Below are 22197 nucleotides of genomic sequence, written 5' to 3'. Positions count from 1 at the left end.
AAAAGAAGATGTAGCAAGAGAGATTTCTCCTCCAGTAGTGGTGAACAACAGAGGACTGTTTAAATTTATTGACATTTAAAGTGATCTTTATGACCATACAGAGTAACAGTTTTGTTATTAATTTTTTGTTAGTTAGGATATAGGCAGGTAGGACTACTCTATCATCTTATTTAGTTACATTTAATCAATTTTGTTTAACATATCTCTATGAGCCAGGTTGTATAAATTTAATTTTTTTCAACACAACTTCATTTCAATAAAGAGCGCAGGCTTTCGCGGCCATTGTCCGTACTTTCTAGACTTCTGGGTTGTAGCAGCGTAAAAATCAAAGTTTTCATCAACGTTTTGGTCGACGTTACAGTCGCCATCATCAGGGAGCAGATTAATTCAGTTAAAAATTAATAAATTGAAACTGGGAAATTACTGATACCAATACTCTGATGCAGATACACATGGGAGGAACATCCATGGCTTACAGGATTGCAGAATTTGTAGTTAAAAACACTCTCTCATACTTTCCACGCCTTTTATGCCTTATTGAAATCCAATTTCTACTAGAAAATGTAGCAAAATACTGCCATTCATATTAAATTTAAAATTAAGGATTCATTGATCTCATGCCTATTAGACCAGTGTTGCCGAGTCCTCAATTTAAAATCTGTTGGACTTGGTTTCAAAATACAACATACAACAAAAAAAAAATATGTAAAATTAACTATATAAGAATATAATTTGTACATGAAACTAAAAAAAATTATATTAAAAAAAAAATTTTTCACGATAAAAGATAAAAACCCAAACACCATACGTAAATCCCTTGATCATCCTGACCTTTACTCTGACAACAGCTTAAAGATGCACAAATGAGACTCAAGGTTAGTTTAAAAAAGAAAAATATATATATATATATATAGTTAAAAAAATTTTGCCAAAGAGTTTTAAAATACATACAGAATCCAAATAAATTTTCTTTCACTCTTTTCTACTGAAAAAAGATGACACTTCCTGGTGTCACAGAAAAGCCCGCCGGACAGTTCAAATATCTATATTGTGCCATATTTTTTGTATATTAAGCGCCCCATGCTTTTTTCTCATTTATACTAGTATTGCTTATATACTATTGTCATAAATTTAATTTTAAAATTATTTTTTACTTTTTAGTTTGATAATCTTTAAAGGCATGTTTCTTTAGTTTTTTAAACTATATTTATTTTTAACTTTTTAGTTTGATATTCTTTAAAAGCATGTTTTTTAGTTTTTTAAACTATATTTATTTTTAACTTTTTAGTTTGATATTCTTTAAAAGCATGTTTTTTTAGTTTTTTAAACTATATTTATGTATAATTATCATAGGGAAATGAGTTACCGACACTACCTATTACCATCTGAGATAACTATTTGGAGTTGCAACGTCACAAAGAAATGGTAAAGTCTCTACGAATCATTTGCAGTTAGATGTATGGATATAATATTAGAATTTACCGGGGAAAAAAAAAACATTTTTTTTTTCGGCATGGCCGGGAGTAGAACCCACGATCGCTGAATCCGAAAGCTGACGTCACAGAAGTCGCGCGCCTTAGACCGCTCGGCTAACGAACGTAATGAATGGGTGGGACATTTTACAGTGATGAGTCACTCACTCTTAGTCGAAAGAGTTACAGACAGACAGACAGAGTTACAGACGGACAGACAAACATACAGGTGAAGCTAGTATAAAGAATGTAAAAAGATGACACTTCCTGGTGTCACAGAAAAGCCCGCCGGACAGTTCAAATATCTATAAAAACAGGGCATGTCAGAGTGAAAAAGTCTGGTAACAAAAACGTCCACGCTCGAGCAGCAGTTGGGACACCCGTGTACGAACCTTGATGTGGGAGGTGGGCTGCTGATGCAGGTGGAGCGGGGAGCAGGCATCAGCCGCGGTGGTGGGGATGGGCAGGGCGAACTGCGAGTACAGCCCCATCGCCGACAGAAAGGGCGCCTTCATCTCCACTATCACTCTGTTCGTGTACTCCATCCCGAGCCGGCCTGACTGCTACTTTCTCATGGTCGACAACATTCTGTACCAAACATGACCAGCATGAGCAACATTCTGATCGTGAAAATAAAATAAAAAATTCTACATAAGCATTGCTCTACATATTAATAGATTCTTAGGAAGTTACAAGTGACCTATAGTATCGTTTAAGTCCCCTAGGTTTGTGCTTGGGAATAATTTCACAACTTGACATCAAGATTGTAGGTAGCCTAAGTTTAATATTCTTGAACTACCTTATTGTAGTTATAATATAGTTAAAATGAAGGTATTAAAAAAGTTATACACTTATTTTCAAATACGGATCGAGTAAATAAAACAGATTTAAAATTATCAGCTTACACACTAATGTCAACGACCTTCCTAGAACATGGCACTCATTCGTCAATCGTCAAGGCTGAGCTTTTATTATGCTCAATATAATATTTACACTATGAAACAAACAAAAATCTGTCTTCAAACTTGGTACACACTACACAGCACACGTACTTTTCCTATCAGAATAGAAAATTAACTTCCAAACAAATAATTGTTCTTGCAGAACGTCAACATAACAAAAAGACAACACAGCAAAAAGGTAAACAATAGAGTACTATATATGTAGATAACATTTGCAGCGTGAATTAAAAGTAGTATACCAAATGTTTGTTGATAACGTCCAATGTGTCTACAAACAAATAACAAATTTGCTTAATAAATTAAAATAGATAAATCCTGAAAAAATTAAAAAATAGAAAACAGTGGAAAAATTTATATCCTCCATGTGGGCAGCCAACCATTCCTCGTGCAAAAATAAACACAGTAACTTAATCATAAATTTACATTTTAAGAACAAAAAATTGTTTACAAACGCCCATTCGCATTTTATAAACAGAAACTATGTCGACAAACACAGATCATAAAGAAATTTTCAAACTTAAAAAAAAAAATACCTTAATTTCTAATATTTAGGGTTTTTAATTCAATATCACCAGTAAATGGGGAAAAAAATTATTTACACTTATCATATATATTGGCACTGTGGGTAGGGGTCTTAACTCATTCCACAGATTCTTCAATCATAAATACATGACTATATCTGCCGTCACCCAGCCTCTGTAGAAGGCCCGGGAAGTACCTGATGGGCGCTACGGGCGTCGCGGTGCTGCTATTATTCGGGGGGGGGGGGGCAGACTAGTGGGACACTAGACAGTTGGTGATGGGTCGTGGGTACTCTGCCCCCGCGTGCCCCGCCAGGTACGCTGCTAGAAATCTACCCTGAAACTCCCGACTTGGCTGTAAGGCCGCTCGGCCGTGTGGATGACGGAATGGTGGGGATTATTCGTAGACAACATGGTTAATATTAAATTGGCTTTAATGCAAGGACTACCCCGGTGGTACGCATGGGTACGCTGTACTCCCTACACATACACTACGCGGTGGCAGAACCACTACAAAAGCTATGATAATGCGCTATGTGGCATCTGAACCATTGTACAATCACACGAACACACGCTGATTACAAAACAAAACACGACACTAAACATTGATGTCCTACCGACCATGGCCTCTAAGCCCATGCTCCGTACCGCAAGTACCGGATCCCGTTTTCGGAGCGCACCCCTAGCCCAGCCAGAATGAGTCAAACGAGCGCCCCGGGCGTGACCTCAATAAACTCTAATAAACTTCAGGACACGAGACCCCGGGGACTCGATTCATAAAACAATCAATGAATGAGACACTAGAACAATAGTAATTATTCATAAGCATTAAGCAAGTGCGTCGTAGGTAATCCGTGTGAGCACCGCACGCACGGGGTGGGCAACGAACCTCATTACCAGTCGCCGCGGCCACTGGTCTTAATTACAGTGCCCGTGAACATGATCAAGTCAGGTTAGGAGAAATTCAACCTAAACAATTTACACGGAGACAATTTGTCACTATAATGACAGTCGCCTACTTGGTGCGACATTTCAAATCATTAAATAATACAAAACAGCTGTTAAGCCTTAAGCACCCAATTACCAGGTGCTAGATTTTATTTAAGCTCCTGGAATGTGTTTTTTGTTATAATTCAATCAATTAATATAATACTTTTTGGTGCTGTCTCGCAAGGGAAGTGAAAGTTTCCCCCCTCCCCCCCCTTGCGAGGCGGCCATGTTCGGCAGTCTCGAACCACTCCGCGCCGGGTCAAGACGTGTTCGTCCGTGAGCAGCCTTCACCTTTGTGCTCACCGATCGCTCCTTCTGTAAGTAATGTAATCATGTCACCTTCTAATTCGCTGCTGCTCACGTCGACTCGGCGTGTATTCCGCGGAACCGGGTCCATCCCGACCATCTTTTTAGTGATTCCGCACCGCGTCGTGGATCACGCCACTTACGGTACTGTCCGACTCCAGCCTCAGTGTTTTTTAGTTAACTCGCTGCGCATACGCCTGCCAGCTCCAACGTCACATAAATGTTACAGTTAATTTAGGGTAACGCTCGTCGAGCCCTCCCAGACTCATTAACTCTCGGCGCTGGCCATTTCCAGCAAACATTAATCACGTTCCCGCGAGACTGCGGCGGTAAAATCCAAGGGTTGTTGTAGTGTTGTGTTTTGTTTTAAAGTGTAAATGTAATACGGTGTAGATGCCGCACAGCACATTAGCGCAGTTTGTGTAGCGACTTTGTACCGCATAGTGTACATGTAGGGCGTACAAGGTACCCATGCGTACCACCGGAAAGTACATGAATTAAACACTGTTTAATATAAATTGCGTGGTCCGCGACGCGGTGCGGAATCACCAAGGTAACGGTCGAGATAAGCCCTGATCCACGAAATACATGCTGAATCTACGTGAGCAGCAATGAATTAAAAAGCTTTGGTTATTAAATCAAGTGCGGAGTGAATGATCGGTGGAAAAAAATTGAAGGCTGCTCACGGACACACGTCTTGATCCGGCGCAGAGTGGTTGGAGACTGCCGAACATGGCCGCCTCGCAAGGGAGGGAAACTTTCACCTCATTTGTGAGTCGGCGCCAAAAACTTATATCAACTTAATTTGCTCTATTATAAGCTAAAAACACATTCCAGGTGCTCAATTAAAGGGTAGCACCTGGTAATTGGGTGCTTAAGGCTTAACAACTGTTTTATAGTATTTAATTATTTGAATTGTGGCATCAAGTTGGCGACTGTAAATTTAATAACATATTGTCTCACTGTGAACTGTTTTAGTTGGATTTCTCCTAATCTGACTCGATCATTGTCACGGGCACTTTAATTAAGGCCAGTGGCCGCGGTGACTGGTAATGAGGTTCGTTGTCTACTCTGTGCGTGCGGTGTTCGCATGGAGTAGCTACGATGCACTTGTTTAATGCCTGTGAATTAATAATTATTCTGTCCTAATGTCTTGTTCCTTAAATGTTTTATGAGTCGAGCCCCTGGAGTTTTGTGCCCTGAAGTTTATTTTAGTCTAGTGGGGTCACGACCGAGGTGCTCGCCTGACTCATTCCCACTGGGCTAGGGGTGGGCTCCGAAATCGGGATCTGGTAATAGCGGTGCGGAGCACGGGCTTAGAGGCCATGGTTGGGATGATGTCATATTTATATATGTTTATATTTTTATATATGACAATATTTATCTGTGTGTGTGTATCTTTTATTATATTTGTGTGTTTGGAGTTATGTGTGTGTATGTGCTCGCAGGTTGGACTACTCAATATTGTTTCCAAAGTAGTTTTTAGATTCCCAGGGCCATATTTCTCTTTATTTTATACCAATGAACATATTCCCGCATTTCAGAATTTTTTTTCATACACACCTATATGTTGTTCCTTTATGCATTTTTGTGCCATTTATATGCAATAGGCACACAGAATAAATTAATGTGTATGTAGTTGTTTTGTGTATTTTACTTGCATGGTAAGGTCTAGTATTTTGTGGAGAGATACTTGTGTATGCCTTCAAATAGATATGTGCGGCTATACTTAATTTAGGCTCCACTTCTATGGAGATACACATACATGTAACACGTTGGGCTGTGTTAAACTGTGTAGAAAGATTGATACTTGTGTGGATCTCCGCTGGTAAGTTCTGATATCAAGTAGGCCACAGTTAGGTGTTAATTAAATAGGTCCAAGTATACATAAATATACACTAGGGTAAATGAAGCTATAAATAACATAACACAACACTTTAAAATAAAATATATAATTATTTATTGCAAATGAAAAATGGATTCAAAGTTTACCCTTATTAATTATATTTAATTTAATTACTAATTATATTCAAAAACCTAACTAGTACTTGACATCATATAACTCAAATAAATTCCAATTACCAGGAGTTATGGTGCGCACATTTAAGTTTTAACAAAAGTCTTTATTCGGGTTCGTCGACACTACACAGTTTTTATATATATTTTTAGGGATCTTAAATCAATTTACCTCGGCTAGTAAGGTTCGAAATGTTGTCGGTAGAACTCAGAGTCTCTCAACCTATAGGACCTCTGAGTCGGTGAAATAGTGTGTAAAATCGTTAAATTTATATCAAAATATTATTAAATTCGTAGATAATGTCAAATTACTTCATAAAATCAAAGTTTATATTGGTTTTTGACGGCGATGTGACGTAAAAACGGGAGTTACGTGACGAGTGCATAAGTGGAGGAAACAAATTCTTGGCACTTTTATTTACTCACGTTTTACACTCCTATATTATTATTTATCTGTTTAGATAAATCCTATTTCAGTATCTGAACTCCCTAATGATATATAATTATCATCCACTATCCGGGATGCCTACTGCTAAATAGCTAATTCGTAGGATTTATTATCGCCGACGTCACGAAGTTACAGCTCTCTTAGCTGGCCATTGTAGAACTCTCTTTCCTACTAGCTTCTTAAATTAAGCCAGTAAAACTTAACTTTCGAATGGCGGCCTGTGATTGGCCGAAAACCAAAATCAGTTACATAATTTCCTTAATACAACGTGAAATCCGCACGCAACAATAGCGCGGATTACAAAATTTCACGTACAATTTAAATAAAAAATTATTAAAATAATAATTTACATTATAAAATAACGGCGTTAACTTTACCGTTTTAAAGTTCATTTAGTCCTTAGAGGGGTATCAACAATACCTATTTCAAATAGTCCGGGAAAAATACGTAGAGTCACTTTCTCATAGACATACTTAAAAATAAATTACTGCTTCTGAAAATAAATAACATTAGACATAGAGCAAACAAAATAAATAAATCGTAAATAATAATAATTAATCTGTCAAAACAAATAACATGTTGCAGTACAATTTGTTTTATTGATGCACCAAATATATCGTCTGTTTACTAAGTTTTCACAAAAAGTATCCTTAGAACTTGTTTTTTTTTTTTTTTGTTCTAAGCAAACGAGAGTGAATTTCTATTCATAAGGCCCACCATACTCGACAGAGAATTTTGGTACACATGAGAAATTTCTAATTTCTTCACAGTGCTTCTTTAACACTGCTCCTGAGTACAGAAGAAAGAAGTTCTGAGCTCTTTGGAGCAGAAAGCCAACTTAAAGAAAAATATTTTCTCTTTGACACTTTTTCCCATCACTGATAGAAAAACAATTTGTATTTAATTTTAGAAAAGATCATAGAGGAAATTACTATGAATACTCACCAAAAAAAAAAAAAAAAAAAAAAAAACATTGGTGTTAGTCGCCTCGTCACTATGGATAAAGTATTGAGTAAACAAGACCTGTACCTTTTAATACCTACTGATAAAGTTATCTCAGGTACCGGTCGCCATGGAAACCTTGAGAAATGCCTTAAACAAGGAGGTATTCGATTCGGTTATACATAGACATAAATTCTCTCAGGTAATATTTACACAGAATGGTGAAACTCACAGTGTCACTCATATCACAAAGGGCTTCCCAAAACAGACTGGGCCGCAAAGGCGAAAAGAAAGACGATGTCACCGCACTTGACTCGGTCACCCACATCAAACTACACGATAGCTTTATACACGAAATTGTAAGTATTTATTTATACATTAAAATCAGTCAATTCACATGCAGTGTTGTAGAGATATAGAGATATGTGCATGGCGTGTTTATGAGTCTAATTGTATAGTTCTTAACACATATTGTAGCTCCTTAAGGTGAAATGCATGCAAATGCAAATCAGTAGTCTGGATGAAAATCATGCCAAATATGGTCCTTATACCATATTTTATCATGCTTTAGAGTAAATGTAAAATCAGCTTATTAGTACTGCTGAGCAGTCGAATAATGAAATGCTCTTAGTATGTCTGTAAGAAAAAGTTTCTTATTAAATTAAAAAAACTTCTTAATAATAAAAATATATAAAAAGTTTTTTTGACGTGACAACGTCTAATAAATCGATGAACGCCGGCTGCACTCACGAAAAAGTGTCCCGTAACGCACATTGTCCCGTGACGCTGTGTTCCGTTACGCTCATTGTACGCTTGCCCCGCATCTATCTCTCTTCCACTCGACTGGAACAACCATCGATTTGACTTTTTCGAGGCACATTAAACTTGAAACACTCCCATTCGTTTCCTACTTTTCCTATCATCTTGCTATCCTTAACAGAATAACACAGATTGGAAGAAGTTAAATAGCAAACATGTATAAAGGCTATAGTTAAAATAATATATTCTTTAAAGTAATAAACATATTTGAATTAATGAGTGCAAATAAAAGAAGATTTATCAATTAAATTGTAGATTTCATTTCACTCCTTCTTTGTATCCATGCAAAATAGTGATAATTCAATAAAAATAATTCAATTTTATTCATAAAAGTTTGCAATCATTTCATCAATGTTTTGTTATGACGTTGTCCGTAAACCGACTTAACAGACAACCAATTTTTGTTTATTTCTTTTTGTCTACAGTTCTGTCAAAAATTTAGATATGCATGGGTAAAGGAAAATCAAATTTTTATTATATTGAAACTTAATGTGCTAGTCAATACAAATTTCAATTCATAATTTTGTTTTTTAAAAAAATAACTAAATATATATATATATATTTTTTTTTGCCACATATAATTTTGTTGTTCTATTGGAAATTTGATCGTAAGCATTTATAGAACAGACCTGAGGATACTTTATCAGGAAATAATACCAAAATATCCTAAAATAAAGTAGCAAAACCATCGTCGAATTTAATGTTCCAGATGGGTTAATAATGTTGACGTCGACCCAATAAGTGTCTCCCCGGCTCCTTCAGGCCGTTATGCCTCGTCAGCGCCCTCTCTTGCATAATTGGTGCGACGAGTGTGTGGTGCTGTGCGACGTGTGTTCCTTTCAGGGATTTGACTGTTATGCCATTGTAAATATTTTGTTCTAAATTAACTGTAAATAATTTTTCATTTGAAGTTTTACTTAATTTTCATAGGTGTATTTGTTCACCGGGCGCCTAGGCCGTGGTTTCCGCCTGTGGCCAATCCGCGTGTTCCGCGGGCTCAGGAGGAGGGGGGAGACGCTGGCGCTCGGTCGCGCCGGGCGGGGTGGGAGGGGTGGGAGAGTCAGCAGCGGTCGCGGGAGAGATGTCGCTCCGCGCTGTTGAGAGAGGCATGGGCTCAGCCGGGGGGAGGGGGGTTACGGGTTCTAACCCCGCTCACTTAGCCACCATAATTTTTCTTATCTGAAAGCAGGTTAGCTAAAAGCCTGGGTGTCTTACTGCTATCACCGGCCACTGCACTGGAGTGGAAGAGTAAGCGAGCCCTACCGATTCTCCTGCCCTTACCCTACCCCTGTCGCGAGCATAGAAGCTATAAGGTTGTGACGCCATGACGGGTCCCAAGTTTTCAAACATCTTACACCTATTGTATTTAACCAGCGCGGTAATTATAAGCAGGTGGTGACTCGGTAACTCTTCAAGCTAAAGCTAATTGTTTCCAGGAATAGGCCAGTTCTGCCGAAACCCAACCATTTTTATTCCTTTTTTTTTTTGTATTGTCGAGCTTCGAGCATGATTTATGATTTTGAGTGGACGTGGACAAGGCACTTAGATTGATTAAAATATTTTTAATTAATTTCTTACTTCATCACTCAAACAATTTTTTTATTAAAAAATTAATAATATTTTTACCATTACAATATTTAAAGTTAAGTACCGAAAACTGCTCAAATGGCACTATTTTACACATTAAAATCCTAATTGTTTCCGGGGGAGGGCCCCCGGACCCCCCCCCCCCCCCCCCACTTTTATAAGGGGGGAGGGAACCATGCTTCTTAACACCCCCTCCCCCCCCCCATACACAAATCCTAGCTACGCTACTGGAGAGAGAACTTGACCGTGCGCTGTGTCTACAGTAGTCTTAAGCTGTGCCGTGCGGGAGTAAACCATAGTTTTCAGCCGCGTTTAGACACAGCCATTTTTCGTTCAAGTTTCAATGCGAGTCTTGTGAGTCGTGAACTATTGAACTGGAAGTTTGCCGTCGCTAGCACAGTTTTTCATACGCGTCTCCCCAGTCACTTTTTCGCATAGTTTGTCAGTCATCGGATTGGATGCGAGTCATTGTTTTTTAGTCATTGCTGCTTTGTTTTATCCTAGAGACTATGTCAGTGGAGTATTTGCGGGAATAGGGACATACGGATCTTGTGACGTTTTTTTCCCATCATTTTTCCACCAGACTACGCCAGCCGTGTTTAGCATCGCTTCTAGCAAGAAAGGGCCTATATCGGCACGGGCGGGACGTCCCGTATTTAACATAGCAAAGGCGCGCGGAACCGGGCTACGCCCTATCGAGATTGTCACAGGCGGATTCGCGACAGCCCCATGTAAAGTGTCTACCTTGATGTGTATAAAGGACCCGGAAACTTTATTTGGACTTTTTTTGAAGTGACAATGTCTAATAAATCAATGAACGCCGGCTACACGCACAAAAAAGTGACTTTTTTTTTATGTAGATTGCTTTTTTGTATATCAAAATATTGCTCTCCTAATATTGAGTTGGGTTGTTTGACACAAGTGTGATTTATCTCTGATTTCAGGGTGATATATCACAGTGTCTCAACCTTACAGTGTTATATTTGCACAATAACTGTATAGAAAGGATAGACAACCTTCAGCATGCCAGCAATCTGACCCACCTGTACCTTCAGAAGAACAGGATAGCGAAGATGGAAAACCTTAGTGGTCTTCAAAAGCTACGGAAACTGTAAGTTTCTAGTAGCGCAAAGTCTGCTACGTTCTTTGACATACTCTTGTCAAGGGAAGGCTGATTTGAACAAAATATCTTGGCTATACGCCGTTGCTGGTTTACGCTGGTTGTTATAGAAATTACTTCAAGGAATGGACATAAAATAAAAGAATACATAAACACACGGAAAACAAACCAATATTGGCGTATGTCAAATATTATATGCTAACAAAACACATAAAATTCCGTGGAAGGAATTTAGACAGAAACATGAGAGCACAGACCAACACAATAGCTGACGAGACAGTGGCAACTAATAGTATGTACAGAAAAACAACAATGTAGATAACAAAGCGACACAAATTTGTAATCATAATAAAACTTAAAAAAAAAAGATAATTAGAACGATACGGTACGGTACGGTACGGACGAACACTTTAGGACCTACAGTGCGTCATTGTGTTGCCAGTAGTTGTTTTTCTGTATTTAATTGTTCTTTTTTCAAATGTCTCGTTGTTGCCAGCCTACCGTGTTCGTCTGTACCTACTGTCATTTTGAAATAATACCTTCCACGTAATTATGTGTGTTGTCTCAGTACATATGTTACATTTTACATCATCTGATACCTATTGGTTTGTTCTCCGTGTGTTTCATGTATTCATATTTACTGTCCATTCAATTAGTTTCACCGAATGAGGTCCTAAATAACAAGAGCTTACACAGACGGTGGGATAGAGGGGATGTAACTCCTTCCCCCTCCAAATTCTTAAAAAAATAAATTAATTAAATATTCCCATAAACAAAAGGAAATAAATTGAAAGCAAAATAGCAGACAAAATGTAACTAAGCCCGCTCCCAACCGCCCACCACCCACGAATTGAAATTCTACGTACGCTTCTGCTCATAGTAATGTAGTGTGATGAACGGTCCGTCATATTGCTTTTTCCTGCCCTTAAAAAAGGTGTTTAAGGTACGACTTCAACAACATCTAACAAAACAACACAACTGAGCTATTGAACGTATTTTGTGTGTTGCAGGTATCTCGGTCAAAATTATATAACCGTCCTGGAAGGCTTAGAACGCCTCACAAAACTCGAGGAACTACACATTGAAAAACAGAATATGCCGCCTGGGGAAGCGTTGTATTTTGACCCAAGAACAATATCATCTCTTTCTGTAAGTGTTTATTAATTAATGCTCACAATATTTTTTTTTTACTCAATTGTAGCACACATTGAGAATATCATGCAACATTTTTTTTACATTAATTTCGTGTTGTATTTGTAAGATTTTTTGCTTAACACAATTTGTTTTCATTTAAACAGTTTTTTTTTTTTTTTTCAGTTTTCATTGTTTGCATGGCGAAGAAAAAAAATTGAATGAATTTTACTCTTGATCACAAAACATAAATAATTTATTTTTATTTCGTGTACCTACAGTAAAACTAAGCCTGAAAAACTGGTCAAAAACACATTTCTTCATTCCATATGAAGGTACATACATACTTGGTTTTATAATTTCGCACTCTATATTTGACGAATGAAAATATTTCTTTGTTGTTTAGCGTCAAACATTAGTTTTCCAATTGTAGTGATCTTCAGTCTACAGACATTACCTTGACGTCGTCCCAAGTGCTCCTCCGGCTCGCTGAGGCCATTATTGCCCGTTGCTGCTTCAGGCTTGCGTGTGCGCCGGCGCCCGTGCGCAAAAGTGTAACAAAGGTTTTGTTTATGTAATTATGTGAGTGTGTAAATATCTATTTGTGTTGTTGTGTACCTGTAGATGTGTTTCCCGGGCGACTGAGTCGCGTCTCTCCGCCTGTGACCATGTGGCTCCACGCACTCGCACACGAAGGGAAGAGGGGGTTTCATGTGCGCGCGGCAAGGGGGGAGGCCGCTGAGACGTCGCGGAGCGTGGGTCGAGTCAGTCGCCTGAGTGGCATGAGAGAGCGCGGTCGCGAAGTTGTGAGTGAGAGTCGAACGGACACTGTCAGTCGTGTCACCGTTGTCACGTCACCGTCATTCGCGTCTTCATCAGTCACGTCACCGTCAGTCACGTCACCGTCGTTCGCGTCGGCAGTTACGTCACAGTCTTTCGTGTCATCGTCATTCGCGTCACTGCCAGTCACGTCACCGTCATTCACGCCACTGTCAGTCGCGTCACTGTCGTGTCACTGTCAGTCACGTCACTGTCGTGTCACTGCCAGTCGCGTCACTGTCGTGTCACCGCCAGACCTACTTACACTCACCATTCCCAAGTGTATCTACATACTACTGAGTTTTAATTGGCCGCCAGTGCCTTAGATGTGGGCAAAATGTTGGCGTCGGCAGTCGCACTATCAGCAGATCTCGCGAGCGATGTGTCAAGCAACTTGCATTACTGCGACGTAGCTCCGGGCAGCTGTTTGCGAGGCGATTTACAGCCGGGGCTGTCGAACTTCGGACGGAGTTCCTTGCTATTGGTGGGTCACGTTGTGTCCTACTATGGGACATATTTCGTCACCTACGATACATACATAAAATACTTACTTTTTTAAATTTTCTCTTCACGAGTAAGGTGGACATTCTGTGTATCCACGCCCGGTTTTGTAAACGTGACGGAATGCGTTAGACATTGTTCTGAAAGTCAGTAAATCCTCCGAGTAAAACATTAGTGTGACTTTTATTAATAAAAAACTATATGCTCTCGATTTTAATTACTTGAATGCCATACGCAGTAATATAAACAATGTGTGCACTTTGGTGAGGTAATGTAAATTAATTTTAATAAAACACTTTTCCAGATTTGAAGCCAGAGGGTTCGTACTCAGTGGGTTCATACTTCTTAAGGTCCAAATGTAGGGATTTTAAAAATAAAGTGTGACCAATTAAAAAAAATTGGTTGCCTGTAAAGTCTGTTTACGGACGATAGTTTAACGTGACAACGTCATAACAAAACATTGACGAAATCGGCGCAAGCGTACAATGATCGTAACGGGACACAGTGTAACGGGACAATATGCGTAACGGGACACTTTTTCGTGCGTGCAGCCGGCGTTCATTGATTTATTAGATGTCCCGTCAAAATAAATATTTCATTCTCACGTGTATCATATCTCTTAATGCAATAAAAAATTGGACAGAGATGTCAAAACTTTAAAGCCAGAATCATGAGACTGGAAGAATTCAAAACTTAAAGCATGTTCTCACTCGTATTTTTTTTATAATAACTGTATAAAAACCCTTATATTGCTTTGATTGATTTTGAACACAATAATGACTACGTTGCTAACACACTTGATATTAATTTTATTTTTGTGCTTGGTAAAGAGTTTGAATAGTTTTTTTTTTTAATGGCTCCGCATCCCTAGACGCACATACTGCGCAGAGCTTCAGAAGTGACATTTCGATTTGAAAGAGAGAAAAAAAAAAGGTCAAGATATCCGAGTAGCATATGGCCTCCACATTCGATTACGGGCCCTGGACCCAGGATTGGAGAACTACCCCCCCCCCCCCCCCAATCAAACAATTTTACAGTCACGTGCTACATTATAATTGCATGAGTATTTCTTACCTACACTCTTGTTAGAATGTTATTTAACCTGAAAATATAGGGTATAATCATGGTTACTATTTTATAAGTCCAATACCAAGCTTTATTTATAAAATTATATTAATTTAAAATAACCACAGCGAGTATGTATAATTTATTCCACGCGCAGAGATAAAAACAGACGGGCCCGGGCCTGGACCCAGGGGTCCACCCAGCCCACCCTTGTGGGGGCCATGCAGAGTAGGGTCTAATTACGAAAAGCATTTAATACGCTGAGGGTGGATGAGTAGTTCTGTTTCCGTAGTTCGTTTTTAACTTTACTTTTAATAGATAGAAAAGGTCTAAAACGTGTGTTTTCAGAATAATTTTTAAGCATGAAACGCCCGGTAGAGATTCTTGAAAGCACTCGAGGGACCTGCATTACCTCTGTGTTCATGGCGTGGCTGCATCTCAGCTCTCACAGTTGTCCCCACGCACGCCGGTTCAGAGCTAGAAGCACCTCACTGTCTCACACTGGCTGGGGCGGATGCCTTGATCACAGGCAGGGCCGGTGCAAGGTAAATTGGCGCCCTAGGCGAAAAACCTTAATGACCCCCCCCCCCCCCCCCCCCAACCACGGCCGGACACCCCAAAAAAATTTTCCTTGCCTCAAAATATATCACGTAAGCCTAATATTTTGTCAACAATCCAATGTAAGCAGGCTTGTGTTTTTTTTTTTTTACTTTTTTTACTTATTACAAATCATAAACAGGTCACTGTGGGCTTTAAATAATTACTTATATCAATATAAACATTCCAAAATGTTACAAAAATCCATTTTCATCTAGTTTCAATAATCGTTAAACATATTACATCAGCTGTTATGTGTCGTGCTGCGCCGCCCCCAGCTACTTGGCGCCCTAGGCGGTTGCCTAGTTCGCCTGTATGGACGCGCCGGCCCTGATCGCAGGCGTGCCTGAGACTCCTGAACACGGCCGGGAACGGCCTGGCCTCCATCGGCGACCTGGCCGCGCTGGGCCAGCTGCGGTCCCTCTGCGCCCAGGACAACTGCCTGGACGACATCTGCGACATCTGCGACACGCTCAAGCAGTGGCCCTTCATCACGAGCATCGCCGTCCAGGGCAACCCGGTCGCCAAGCAGAGAAAGTACAAGGAGAACATCATAGTCAGCTCTCCACCTAGCTTGGGTACGTTCCAGCTTTTACCTATTATTATTTTTTTGACGTGACAACGTCTAATAAATCGATGAACGCCGGCTGCACGCACGAAAAAGTGTCCCGTAACGCACATTGTCCCGTTGCGCTGTGTCCCGTTACTCTCATTGTACGCTTGCGCCGCATCTATCTCTCTTCCACTCGTTTGGAACAACCATCGATTTGACTTTTTTCGGGGCACATTAAACTTGAAACACTCCCATTCGTTTCCTACTTTTCCTATCATCGTCCTATCCTTAACAGAATAACACAGATTGGAAGAAGTTAAATAGCAAACATTTGTGAGCGAGTCTTTCAGTCCTCGCCAGAGATGTGTAACATCTAACCTCGATAACGAGCAAATTCAAGTGTTCTCATGTTGCGAATACAAATACAATATAAATCTCAGACACAAAAACTTAACGTAGATTTCTTTTAAATGATGTCGAGCGTGATAAATATATACACAAAAAAAATCGGATTTGCAACGTAGTTTTCCGCACGCGCCGCTAGAATTCGCTGCCGGAGCAGCTACGTCGACTATTGAACAATTTGATTTGAAAGACAGAAATTTTATATAATGAAACGGCTCCGATAAAAGTGACCCCCCCCCCCCCCCCACACACACACACACACACACACACAAAAACTAACCCCAGCTTTGGACATGATTTTCGATGTGGAATTTTATTAAAATACTGCTAATCTTGTCAAAATTCATTGTTCAGTTAGTGCTATAGTGTTTCCTTTTTTTTATTTGTGAACTTTGGTTTGCATCGTCCGCCACAGATGGCAGCACCGTGGTTACACATTTCCGTTCTGTTCTCGAAATGACTCCTACCCAGTGGCGTAGCTGAGGTGACCGGCGCCCCTGGCCAGAATTGAAAATGGCGCCCCCTCTTGGATTAAAAGAGAAGGGGTTAGGGTTCAGTAACCCCTCCCCCCGACGCCCCTGGCGGGGGCCATCCCTGCCACCCGCTGGCTACGCCACCGCTCCTACCGAGAGCCGTGTACCGAGAGCCGTGTGGTTGCAGTGTGCATAGACGGGAAGGACGTGACGGAGACCACGCGCACCTTCCTCAAGAGGCTGGAGCGCCGCAAGGCCAGCAGGCCCGCCGCCAGGGACCCGTGTGGGCCGCGGGAAGCCGCCGTGGCCAGCAGCCTGGCAGGTCAGCCGTGGTCCGTCTCACACGTCGCACTGCCGACGACGGGGAAGCCTAAGATGTCCAAAAAGCTCTGTCCCTGCCCGAACATGCCCGAACATTCACCTTCGGCCAACCTCGGGATTTGTTTTATTTTTCAGCAGGAAAAACGAATTCAAATATTAAAAGTGTATGGTTAGGTTAGCTACATTAAAACACTTTAAAACACCATGGACGGTTAGTTAGGTTAGTATAGCTACGTACATTAAAATAAACAGAGAAATATAAATATATATATAAATAAACCCGAGGTTGGCCGAAGGTGAATATTCGGGCGTGTTTCGGGCAGGAACAGAACTTGATGTACATCTTAGGCTTCCCGCACTACGACAACGTGGGGAAAAAACTGGCCAGTTAGCATTGGCGAAGAGCGTGACAAATTCACTGCCATTCCCCACTCCAAAAGCTGCTCCTCGCGTTTACGCGACGAACATCGTCCCACACTTGGTGCAATGCGTCTGCCAGTGTGATTGGCTGAAGCAGCCTAGCCTACCGCACAGCAGAAGAGTTGGCGCGTGCTTCAGCTAGAAAATAAAAGGGTGGGGAAGGGGAAAGTCGGTAACTGTTGTGCAACGCGGATTTCGCAAACATTTTAACGCGAAACCACCAAGCCGGTCATGCATTTTTATAGAGACTGGAAAAATTCGCGCTTTGGATAACCTCTATCAAGAATAGACTTCACAATCCCCTACACACTCAGGCAAATGCCACCTGCTCATTGGCTATTGACTCGTGACACATCTCAACTGGGACGCTTGCGATTCGATACTTTTTTGGTTGAAGGTTTCTCATTTTCTCATAGTCCTTCAGATAAACTGTGAGCCAATCAGAGAAGCAATATAAAGGTACAGTTGTTTGGATTATAGCATATCGTGAAATGAATCCGCGAATTTTTTTCGGTCTCTATGCATTTATGCCTTTTTCATCGCAAAAGTTGTCAGAGGTCATTCATTCATACCTCGACATTTTTACCTTGTGGCTTCTGGCTCATTTGGGAGAAGATTCAAACGACTTCATCTTCCAACAAGATTGTGCACCGCCTCACTTCCACTGGCTGTAAGGGAACACCTTCACACATCTCCCAGGGAGATAGCCTGATCGTGCAAGTGACGACGATGCGGCGTGGGGCAGATGGCCACCGCGATCACCGGACTGAACTCCGTGCGATTTCTTTCTGTGGGGTTAAGTCAAAGACAAAGTGTTCTAACCAGCCTCTGGCGCTATCTTTGCCGGATTTGAGACAGCGACTCACAGTGGCAGTTTAGTTCATCACCACCGACATACTGCACAAAGTGTGGGACGAGTTTGAATACCGCCTCAATGTTTGTCGCGTAACTCGAGGAGTAACTGTAACTTGCAGAAGAAAAAAAAACTTTTAGAGATTCTTTGTTGACTGAAATAAGTTTCAGGAAAATCCGCCGCACCGTTTAGTTTTTATGTTTTTTCCAAAGTGGTGTACAGATCACCTGTGCACATTCTGTAAATGCAAGATCTCGGTGAAGGCAGCATGTTATTTTGGGTCTTGCAAGGTGGAGCTGCTACAACACCTGGAATCACGAACCACAAAGGCAGTGATGCATGTTGAGAATAATGTAGCCATCGAAACACCTTGTTATAGTTTTATGGACACAGTTTTTTTTTAAATTAAGTATTCTGCCAAAATAAATTCCTGTAGTTGCTACTAAACACCACAAACTACTTAAAAAAAAGCGACTGTTTGAACTGAGACTAAAATTTCCGGAAGGGAAGGGGGTAGGAGTATATATCCCGCAAACCATTCATCCGCCCTAGCTACGTCTCTAGTTGAACACACGTCACAAGGAGACGTGACTTCAATCGTTGTGATACGTCCTGAGCCGCTCAGAGACCGCACTGCCCATGAAAGCAATTGCAGCGAGGGTCGTAGGTTACGATCCCTAGAACCCGCGACGCGACGCAAACTGATGAGCAACTGTCAGTCAGTTTCTGCTACTATTTTGGCGGGTCCCCAAAACCTTTTCGGTTTGCTTACAGAGTCAGTTAAGTAAAATCCAAGCAGAAACTTTGCAAGTTAATCAAATGGTAGAATACATACTTTAACCTCTAGTCTCAAATGTGCAAGCTGGCTTTAGCTTCAATGTAAAATCCTATTTATTTGTGCCAAATGGTGAGAGTAACCATCAAAATAGTTTATCGGCATTTGCTAAATGAACGTATCACTTAAACACACACGGGCGCCGTTAATTAAGTTCCTAACAGCTGTACCTTACTCACAGGAAATCTATACCTGGGCTTTCAAACGAATTCTGGCCCATAAACTTGGATGTTGCTCATATTGTTAACAATCCTCTTGTTCATTCTAACATTACTTTTACAAACGACCTGTTATTGCAATATTATTTCAAAATTTTCACAGCAGCCAAACAACCTTCACGCCAAACGTAGCGGGCAGCGGGGTCCACGGATCAATTCAATGACGACTTTGAGTTTTGCCGGATTGGATTGTCTCAATGAGCAGGCAGTCTGAGCACGCCTGCATCTTACAAGACACCACACAGCAGATTTAGCTTTTAGACGACAAACAATTTTGCTGTCTTCACACCAGCCAACATCTGGCTAGCAGCACCACTCTTAGGAGTCCATCTACACTGTTAGTCCCACCCTGCATACACAGTGGCTTTGATATCCTAGCAAACCAAGCAACCACTACCTTTTCTTTTCACCGTCACCAATACAGCATATAAACTGCAACTGTGCCCAAAGAAAATTAGTCACAAAACCCCACCGATGGTCCTATGTTTATTTTGTAACCACCCAGTAAGTAATGGATTATTAGGCTTCTGATCAGGTTTCACAGACATATCTCCAACATCATACAAATACACATAAACAATATTAACTATCTAGGAAATGTTACATATTCAGACTAGGAAGTACTTGATTGCACATTGGACATTGCCTTTGTAGTGCACTGGTGCATTAAACCCATTAGAATTAGCTATTGACTTTTCATCAGGAATGTATGGCCTGGTAGGAATGTATGGCCTGGTATGCAATGACGCAACACACAAGCAATGCAAAAAAAAAAAATCACTCTTTTTCGTTAAGCACGGAAGTCACAAGACGCCACCGATCCTACAACTTCAGAACACTAGAAAACAAATTTATTTCCAGGCTTCTTTTTGTTAATTCATTTTATCATGAAAACATATCAAATTATCAATCATTTTATTTAATTAAAACTATCACTTTCTTAAACTGTGTGAAAGTTTAACAAGTAAAAACATCATGCAAATAATAAAAACATTAAGTGGCCTATGCACACAACTTCTGCATCTTTAGTTTTTCGAATACTACACTTCAAATATGGAAGAAGGAAACGCCAAGTTGAAAAGCAAGAAGTTGAAAGTTGGGTGATGTTTGGATTGCGGTTTAGCATCCTGCATTTATTACATTATTGCATTTCCGGCAAGCGCAGCTCCAGAGGAAGGGCGCAGGGGGTGATAGCCTCTTCCGAGCCCAAATTTCACTTCTTATTTCTTTGTAGGGAATATTAATGTTAATTTAAATACTTTATTTAATGTGCTAAACTCTTCTTTCAATCATAATTTGTACGAAAATACTAAATTTCAGTATTTGAGACAATATATATTTTGTGAATATCCCAAGGGCAGTGTCATGATTATTAACTGCATCCTCCTGTGTGTGAGAGCCCTGCCCGAGAGGTCTTCCCGGAACCGCCATTGATTTCCGGCATGATTCGTGAGCCAGGCCTGAAACGTGTGACGACCGGTGTTACAAACGATGATCGACTGCCCGTGCAGGCCTGGCGAAACAACTGCCTGTCGGAGTGCGACACTCCCTCGCGCAGGCTGGGCTGACGAGCTCTGGGGTGCTGGGGAGTTTCCCTCCCAACATGGCCGCCGTCTCGACCAGCAAGCGGAGCGCACGTAAGTCGAGATTCTCCTCTCCTGACAAGTTGTGGTCCATTCCGCAAGTGAACAGAGCCGGCGGCAGCAGCATCGTTTGTGAGTGATGCACATTATTACTACAATCCACGTGGAAGCTCTGAGCATGCCTAAAAGTATGTCAGAAAATTTTCTGGGCATGTTAAAGTAAGAACTGAAATTATATGTTCAGAATTTTTCAGCTCCAAAACCTTCACTGATTAATCTATTTGAAACAAAATATAAGTTACACTGTTTGGTACCCCTAATCATTAATGGAGGGGCAATAGCAAAAGTATGTTCCATTTGTTTAATAAAATATAATAATTTGTGACCATAAATTTCTCTTCAAATTCATTTCAAAACCAAAAGTGGGTACCTAAACTGTTGGCTCCTAAATATTTATTACTATTTTGGGTTAGAAAAAAAATCTTTTTGGTTACTAATTTTTCTGAAAATATTATATGCACTTAATTTACACAAACAATTTCTATTCACGATAATAAAGCCATTTAAAAACTAGAGAGCAATAATAAACTTTATTCGTTCATGCTGTCAAATATTATTCGTTTTTAACTCTTAGTTATGTAGAAGATTTGAAAGATTTCTTTAACTTATATGTAACATGTTTTTATTTAAGGGCAAGCTGACAGTAAGAAGACCATCAAAACACCTAGGCCCTTCCTACGTCACACACAAGTTGGCCGAGGTGATACAGGAAATCAGCAGCTACATTCAAAAGACACACCCGATTTGCTTCATTTGTAATTATTCAATCAAATCGCTATGAAAAGTTAAAACATTAGCAAAGGATAAGATATCAAAATTTATCACCCAGTCAGACCATCAAGAATGTACGTAGTCTTTAAATCATAATGGTTGATATTCTTGTGATTTTTATGAAAATAAAATATTTTTACTAGCCAATGCCAAAGTATTCATTATAGGTATCTTATATGTATCATATTGTTCATGTATCTTATATGTATCATATTGTTCATGAAGAGTGGACTTGCTGTGTAAAGTGTGAAAAAGTCAAATATTTGCTTTGGTTAACTTTAAAAAACTGTTATAAAAGCATACTTTCCAAGAATGGATACAGGTTTTGTTGAGCAAATTTTACGTGTCAGTCAATTTCAGATTTTTTAAAATCACTGTTTTAACTTATAGAATATATTTTCTTCTCATA

At 40.1% G+C, this 22197-nt stretch overlaps 2 protein-coding genes across 8 annotated transcripts in view; one reads left to right on the top strand and one right to left on the bottom strand.

The window, feature by feature from the left end:
* The window catches only part of LOC134528356 (zinc finger protein 664-like), a 32165-nt gene extending 29549 nt beyond the window's left edge, over positions 1-2616 (bottom strand). For 2 of the 3 annotated variants that reach the window (XM_063361915.1, XM_063361917.1), the window contains exons 1-2: positions 2378-2616; positions 1865-2060 (exon numbers count right to left, since the gene is read on the bottom strand). In XM_063361915.1, coding sequence (XP_063217985.1) covers positions 1865-2017 — 153 coding nt within the window. In that variant the 5' untranslated portion in view covers positions 2018-2060; positions 2378-2616. The remainder of the gene's footprint in view (positions 1-1864; positions 2061-2377) is intronic. The other variant, XM_063361916.1, reaches the window with a different exon arrangement.
* A 5164-nt stretch (positions 2617-7780) lies between these two features.
* LOC134528349 (protein phosphatase 1 regulatory subunit 42-like) lies at positions 7781-22045 on the top strand. Of its 5 annotated transcripts, none has more exons than XM_063361906.1 (7): positions 7781-8016; positions 11008-11174; positions 12194-12332; positions 15637-15874; positions 16915-17049; positions 20886-21011; positions 21649-22039. In XM_063361906.1, the coding sequence occupies exons 1-7, from the start codon at positions 7876-7878 to the stop codon at positions 21774-21776; spliced, it is 1074 nt and encodes a 357-aa protein (XP_063217976.1). In that variant the 5' UTR covers positions 7781-7875; the 3' UTR covers positions 21777-22039. The 5 variants fall into 5 exon arrangements, with proteins under 5 accessions (XP_063217976.1, XP_063217975.1, XP_063217979.1 ...); XM_063361905.1 differs by having other exon boundaries at positions 7799-8016; positions 20886-21089; XM_063361909.1 differs by lacking the exon at positions 16915-17049 and having other exon boundaries at positions 7811-8016; positions 21649-22045.
* Positions 22046-22197: the final 152 nt, after the last annotated feature.

Source organism: Bacillus rossius, chromosome 1 (assembly GCF_032445375.1).
Source record: "Bacillus rossius redtenbacheri isolate Brsri chromosome 1, Brsri_v3, whole genome shotgun sequence".
Taxonomy (NCBI): Eukaryota; Metazoa; Arthropoda; class Insecta; order Phasmatodea; family Bacillidae; genus Bacillus; species Bacillus rossius.
The sequence above is the reverse complement of the archived record's forward strand: the minus strand, read 5'-3'. Positions and strand labels throughout refer to the sequence as shown.

Bases quoted from the DNA above. Each gene is read 5' to 3' on its own strand.
- LOC134528349 (XM_063361905.1), top strand. From the start codon at position 7,876: ATGGTGAAACTCACAGTGTCACTCATATCACAAAGGGCTTCCCAAAAC. The intron at 17,050-20,885 runs GTCAGCCGTGGT...CTGCCCGTGCAG, and splicing joins CGTGGCCAGCAGCCTGGCAG to GCCTGGCGAAACAACTGCCT. The intron at 21,090-21,648 runs GTGAGTGATGCA...TTTTTATTTAAG, and splicing joins CGGCGGCAGCAGCATCGTTT to GGCAAGCTGACAGTAAGAAG.